Here is a 7,041-nt window from a genome sequence, read left to right as displayed (position 1 = left end):
TGAATTAAGGCATCCGCCAACTCCTGGACAGTCTGTGGAGCAATGTGGTGTTGGTGGATGGAGTAAGACATGATGTCCCAGATGTGCTGAATTGGTTTCAGGTCTGGGGAACAGGCGGGCCAGTCCATAGCATCAATGCCTTCATCTTGCAGGAACTGCCGACACACTCCAGCCACATGAGTTCTAGCATTGTCTTGGATTAGGAGGAACCCAGGTCCAACTGCACCAGCAGATGGTCTCACAAGGGGTCTGACGATGTCATCTGGGTACCTAATGGCAGTCAGGCTACCTCTTGCGAGCACATGGAGGGCTGTGCGGCTCCCAGAGAAATGCCACCCCATACCATTACTGACCCACCGCCAAACCGGTCATTCTGAAGGATGTTGCAGGCAGCAGAACGTTCTCCACCGTGTCTCCGGACTGTCACGTCTGTCACATGTGCTTAGTGTGAACCTGCTTTCATCTGTGAAGAGCACAGGGCGCCAGTGATGAATTTACCAATCTTGGTGTTCTCTGGCAAATGCCAAACATCTTGCCTGTGGGTGTCGGGCCCTCATACCTTATGGAGTATGTTTCTGACCGTTTGAGCAGACACGTGTGGCCTGCTGGAGGTCATCATACAGGGCTCTGGCAGTGCTCCTCCTGTTCCTCCTTGCACAAAAGCAGAGGTAACGTACCTGCTGCTGGGTTGTTGCCCTCCTACGGCCTCCTCCACATCTCCTGATGTACTGGCCTGTGTCTTGGTTGCACCTCCATGCTCTGGACACGACACTGACAGACACAGAAAACCTTCCTGCCACAAGCTCACATTGATGTGCCATCCTGGATGAGCTGCACTACCTGAGCCACATGCGCTAGTTGTAGACTCCGTCTCATGCTACCACTAGAGTGAAAGCACCGCTAGAATTTAAAAGTGACTTAAATATCAACCAGAAAGCATCAGAACTGAGAAGTGGTCTGGGGTCACCACCTGCAGAACCACTCCTTAATTGGGGGTATCTTGCTAATTGCCTATAATTTCCACCTGTTGTCTATTCCATTTGCACAACAACATGTAAAATTGTAAATCAGTGTTGCTTCCTGGATAGTTTGATTTAACAGAAGTGTGATTGACTTGGAATTACGTTGTGTTGTTTAAGTGTTACCTTTATTTCTTTAAGCAGTGTAATTTGAATATTTCTGAGGATATAACATTACAGATCACTACTGGGAGAGCGTTCTAGACGGTGAGGCCCACCATAATGAAGGTTGAGCCCCTGAATGTCTGCAGCTTGGTGTGCGGAAAGGAGGGAACACAAAAGAGTCAGGGGTATATCTCGGGTCTGTTTGGGCCCGAGGCTAACATTTCTTAAGGGCATCTCTCAACCAGCATCTATAATTATTTTAAAGATTTATTTTTGGCCTTTTTGCCTTTATTGAGAGGACAGAGGATAGAGTCGGAAAGGGGGAGAGAGTGGGGAGAGACATGCGGGAAAGTGGCCACAGGCCGGACGCGAACCCGGGCCGCCCGCGCGAGGAGCAAAGCCTCACAACATGGTACGCGCGCTGTCGCTGCCGCTGAGCTATCGGCGCCCCCGCATCTATAATTATTTTACAGCAATAATGTATGCAACATTTAACAGGACATTGAGTGATTGCTCCCCATTGGGGAGGTTTCCTATGTTTTTGTAAAATGTCAACATTGTTGAGTTGATGCTTTGGTTTAAAGTTTGTCAAATGTGCGGCCCTTTTACAGTTCACTTTAAGCTTTGTAGTTCAGAGAAACGTTTTCCGTTAGTTGCATGAAACTTTTATGTTGCATCATGTACCAGTGGAATTAGACTGTAGGAGGGAGGGGGGAATAATCAAGGGGGAGGTGAGGAAGAGGAGGAGATATCAGAACAATGGACGACACTGACTACAGCTGACCATTGGCCGAGAGCTGACCAGATGAAGAGGAGGACGAGGGAGTTGCCATCAGAGATAAGTGAGCTGTGATCATTCTGGCACTCAGAGAGCTGACTGAGCTCAGCAGGTTCTGGTCACCACCTCCCCTCAGTGCTGGATGATGGACGACCAGCAGGGAGCCGAGCTCTGCTACCCTCAGCTCCTCAACTTGTCTTGCAGGGGTATTATGCGCCCTCGCACTGAGGCTGTCCTCCTGTATGCTTTGCTTTCCTCTATCACTGTTCTCACTGTTGTTCTTAACCTGCTTGTCATCATCTCCATCTCTCACTTCAGACAGCTTCACACCCCCACCAACCTGCTCCTGCTCTCCCTGGCCATCTCAGACCTCCTCGTCGGGCTGCTGGTGATGCCGGTCGAAACAGTGTGGTCCATAGAAACTTGCTGGCTGCTGGGAGATTTCATGTGTGCTTTTTCTTACATTATAAGCTTCACTCTTATCTCAGCCTCTGTGGGGAACATGGTGCTCATATCAATCGATCGCTATGTAGCTATTTGTTATCCTCTGCAGTATTCTAACCAAATCACTCGCAGCCGAGTGGGGCTGTGTGTGTGTCTGTGCTGGGCCTGCTCAATCTTTTTTAACGGGCTGATCTTAAAGGAACATCTGAAGCAGGCTGACAGATATAACTCTTGCTTTGGGGAGTGTGTGGTGATGATTAACTATGTGTCAGGAACAGTGGACCTCGTGTTCACCTTTATTGGCCCCTGTATGGTCATCATTGTTCTGTACATGAGAGTGTTTATCGTAGCAGTGTCTCAGGCTCGTACCATGCAGACTCATATTACAGATGCTGCAGTGGGCAAGGGTCGAATCACTGCAAAGAAATCAGAGAGAAAGGCAGCCAGGACTCTGGGCATAGTCATACTGGTGTTTTTGATCACTTTCTGTCCATATTACCTACCTTCTCTTGCAGGACAAGATATATCAAACAGTGCATCGACATTGGCCATTGTATCTTGGCCACTCTTCTGTAACTCTTGTTTGAACCCTCTCATATACGCTTTGTTCTATCCGTGGTTTAGAAAAGCGATCAGGTTCATCGTCTCACTAAAGATCCTGGAGCAGTCCTCGTCTCTGGTTAATATACTTTAAAGATATGATGTATATAACCTGTTCAGTCTGAACAAAACTCAAACATCTGTCAGCTATGCAAAGTGATCAGTGCACATGCAGAATGTTTTATGTCACATGTTTGATGTCACTAAAACAAAGAGAAAGACGGCTTGCACACTGCAGAGCTCCAGAAATGTTTCCACCACGGTGTCAGAAAAGCAGGTTCTGCTCAGAACGTCACCCAGGTGAAATATGTTTCAGGAAGATTGGAGCCCTGCAGAGTGTCTCTTTGTTTCAGTGACTTTTTTTGCTCCTCTCTGCAGCTGTCCTTTATGTTTGGATGTGTGATTTCTGGATTGTTGTCAATATGTTTGATATCACACTGTGCATTTGTGCCTTTCTTTATTCCCTCTTCCCTCTTCTCTCTCTAAGCAGTGTGATGATTTAAAGATTAGCAATTCAGAGTGAAGTCAAGAGGTGCAAAATTTTGTTCAAAGGAAATTTTTTGATTGACTAATTGAAAGTAATTTGTTAAGCAATAATGTGAATATAAATGTTGTTTTCCCCGTTCTGAATGTGATAATGTTCCCTGTTTCTTCTCTCACATTACAGAAAACTCAATGTTCCAGTTAAAGACACGATAAATGAAGCTGATTCTTTTGTAACCTGAAACTTGAACTTGAAACGCGAATTGTATCATCAATATAAAACTTTCATAAAGATTAAACAACACAAGGATCAAGAATACCATGAAATGTAATGATTGTTGGCTGCAGCCTTCAGAAAAGGCCGATCAGTCGGCACACCCACCTAATGCCACAAAAAGTTTCTGAAATAAATTATTTTCATAACACGTTATAAATTTAAACACAGCATGCTTTACATGATTATAATACAATAAAAACTATCATTAGAAAATAAAGATATAGATAAAAACATATAAAATCCAAAACAAACGTACGTATAAAGGACCCTGAAACATCACATGCAACACACACACCTGACTGAGTGGGGTCTATCAGTCTACACTAACAAAGTCTTTCTAGTCATTTTAAAAATACAAGAAATTAATACCACATTTACTTATGCTGTGTTTAACCACAATATTACTTCAAATTGGGTTTTTGTTTTACTTTAAATATGTTGCTAATAGGGAACTTGCAGGCTTAAGAGATGTCTATAAATCTCAGAGGGGACACCTACATATTGTTTAAAACAGTGAAGTTAATTCAAATAAAATAATATTTATTTTTCCCATATTACTTATTACTGTACATTGACAAGGAAAGATTGAGAAATAAACTGAAGTGATTCGGATGGAATTGTTGTCAGATATGTTCTAAAGGCCAGACAACTAAATGGCCTGAAATCTTGTTCCCATATATATTTACGACCTGGTTGAATCACCCAGCCATATTAAAAATTAAATCGGATGTGATTTTCTCAGCAGAAGCGTGTCAGTCACTCTGGATTGGCGTGGTGAGGAAAGAGTGTAATCCTTAAGAAGTTTTCTGACTTCTATCTGATAAAAATTGACTCCCTGTCATTCACTTGTTTATGTACAAAGTGACATATGATTAGAAGCCTGTCAGTTCAACAAGCAGGGCCGAATCCAGACCTTTTAGACTGGTGGTCCAGCCCAGGCCCTGACTTACGCAGAGGTGGCATGAAGTTTTTATGCAAACAAAATGTTTATGATTTATTTACCTGAGTTAAAAAATGTTATTGACATAAAAGCAAAAACAAATACAACTGCATTACTTTTAATAAAATTTCACCTCAGCGAAACCTCACTGGGGGGAAGGAACCTGAGCTTTTGCGGGAGGTCTAGAGGCTAGATTTAGTGAGACTGCAGTCATGCAGTTGCATCGGTCCGTTGTTGTGAAGAAGGAGCTAAGCCAAAGGGCGAGGCTCTCGATTTACTGGTCGAGCTTTGTTCCCACCCTCACAAAATGGTCATGAGCTTTGGGTCACGACCGAAAGAACGAGATTCGGATACCAGCGACTGAAATAGGCTTCCTCCTTAGGGTAGTTGGGCAAACCCCTAGAGATAGGGTGAGGAGCTCGGTCACCAGTTAGGAACTCGGAGTAGAGCCGCTACTCCTCCACATCAAGAGGAGTCAGCTGAGGTGAATTGGGCATCTGTTCTAGATGCCCCCTGGATGACTCCCTCGGGAGGTGTTCCAGACATGTCCCTATGGGAGGAGGCATCAGGGTAGGCCTAGGACACGCTGAAGAGACTATGTCTCTGGGCTGGCCTGGGGATGTCTCCGGGTCCTACCGGATGAGCTGGAGGAAGTCTCTGGGCGAGGGAAGTCTGGGCTGCCCCCGTGACCAGGCCCCGGATAAACGGTGGAAAATCGATGGATGGATGGATAGATATTTATAAATGTATAAATTAATCAATTTGATATTTTAGTAAAGAAAGAAGTGTGATTGTTCATTTGAATGTATTTCTTCCAGAAGATTCTTCCTCTTTGGAAGAAATTGTTTGGTGTATAGCACGGCATATGTGCAAGCACACATTCTTCATTTCTTACCATAATACCACTGCTAGCACCATGACTGTGAGAAAGCGTGTGTGTGAGAGAGTGAGTGAGAGAGAGAGAGAGTCAGTGAGGGTGTTTATGTGTTAACAATATAAATTGATAATACTTAATATTTAATATTTAGTTGATTAGCACCTTTCAGGACACACAAGGACACTGCACAACACACGTTTTTACCTGTGTATTTATTTATAACATATAAAATGTTTATATGTGAGTGTGTCTTAAAAGAGTCACAGAAAGCAAGGGAGAGATTTTGATATGACCAGAGCCATGTTTGTGAAATACATTTTGCAGTCCTCTAACGAGGGGGTACAGTTAAACCTCCAGTATATCATCAATTCAAAATATTTTGCATCAAATATTCTAGATGTCAGTGTCAAAAGATCAGAAGGTTAGAGAGGTTCAAAAGTTTCAAATTACTCAATCTTTGAGTTAACTAAGTCTTTTAAGGAGATTGGTAGTAGTGTGGCGGTCCACTAGGGGTGCTCATCACCAGATGGGATTGGCAGATAGGCCAGAGGAAAGCGGATATAAGGGGTAGCGCTTCCGGGTGAATGTTGTTATTGTTTTGATGGAAGTCTGAGAATAAACACACCGGCTCCGGAATCTCGTTCTCGTTCTCTCGTCCTTTCGACTCCTTTTCGACTGGTGATCCTGACGTGATCGGCGGCGCTCAACATGTTCAAACAAGCGTCTAGGGTTGACCAGCTGCCATGGGTCATGTTGGGCCTGCGCTCGGCCCCGAAGGAGGACCTCTAGACTTTGGCTACAGAGCTAGTTTACGGTCAGCCGCCGAGGGTCCTGGGGGATTTCCTGCCTGCAAACTTGGCTCAAGGGACGTTGGGGGCCTGGCGGCCCGCTGCTCAGGGGGCTACCAAGTCAGTGGTTCCTGTACCTGTGCATCACTGTCTGCCCCGCTCCCACATGCCAAAGGACCTCCAGGGGCCAAATTTGTGTTTATCCGGCATGGCGCGCATCGCTCCCCACTCCAGCCTCCTTACGATGGCCCCTTTCGGGTTGTGAAAGCGGGTCTTAAAAACTTCATCATTGACTTTGGTGGTCGACATGAGCGAGTGGCGGTTGATCGCGTGAAGCCTGCCCATCAGGACCAAGACAGCGTGACGGTGCCTGCGCTTCCTCCTCGTCGTGGCCGGCCGCGGGCAGCAGTTGCGGACACTGTTCCTTCATTGGACAGACAGGCTGAATTGCCTGCTATTCCGGGCCAGGCTCGCCGCCGGCGGGGTCGTCCCCGACGGGAGGTGTCGTGTTTACCCGAGGGTAGTGGGCAAGTTAGCCACTATGGGCGTCCAGTTAACCCTCCTAGGAGGATTTGATTATGTGTTTTTGTGGTTTGTTTCTGTTTCCTCCTGTTGCTTTGCAGTTTGGTTTCTTTATGCCAAATCTGGTGTTTTGGGGGGGGGGGCCTGTGTGGCAGTCCACTAGGGGTGCTCATCACCAGATGGGATTGGCAGATAGGCCAGAGGAAAG

General features: G+C 45.6%; 1 protein-coding gene across 1 annotated transcript; it reads left to right on the top strand.

The window, feature by feature from the left end:
- Nucleotides 1–2,044: 2,044 nt before the first annotated feature.
- LOC306820082 (trace amine-associated receptor 13c-like) lies at nucleotides 2,045–3,040 on the top strand (the record flags this gene model as incomplete). The annotated part of the gene is made up of 1 exon (XM_079337738.1): nucleotides 2,045–3,040. One exon carries the CDS (start codon nucleotides 2,045–2,047, stop codon nucleotides 3,038–3,040), a length of 996 nt encoding a protein of 331 aa, XP_079193864.1.
- Between the last annotated feature and the right edge of the window lie 4,001 nt (nucleotides 3,041–7,041).

The sequence above is a fragment of the Symphodus melops genome (genome assembly GCF_947650265.1).
Source record: "Symphodus melops genome assembly, chromosome: 2".
NCBI classification, from domain to species: Eukaryota; Metazoa; Chordata; class Actinopteri; order Labriformes; family Labridae; genus Symphodus; species Symphodus melops.
The sequence above is the reverse complement of the archived record's forward strand: the minus strand, read 5'-3'. Positions and strand labels throughout refer to the sequence as shown.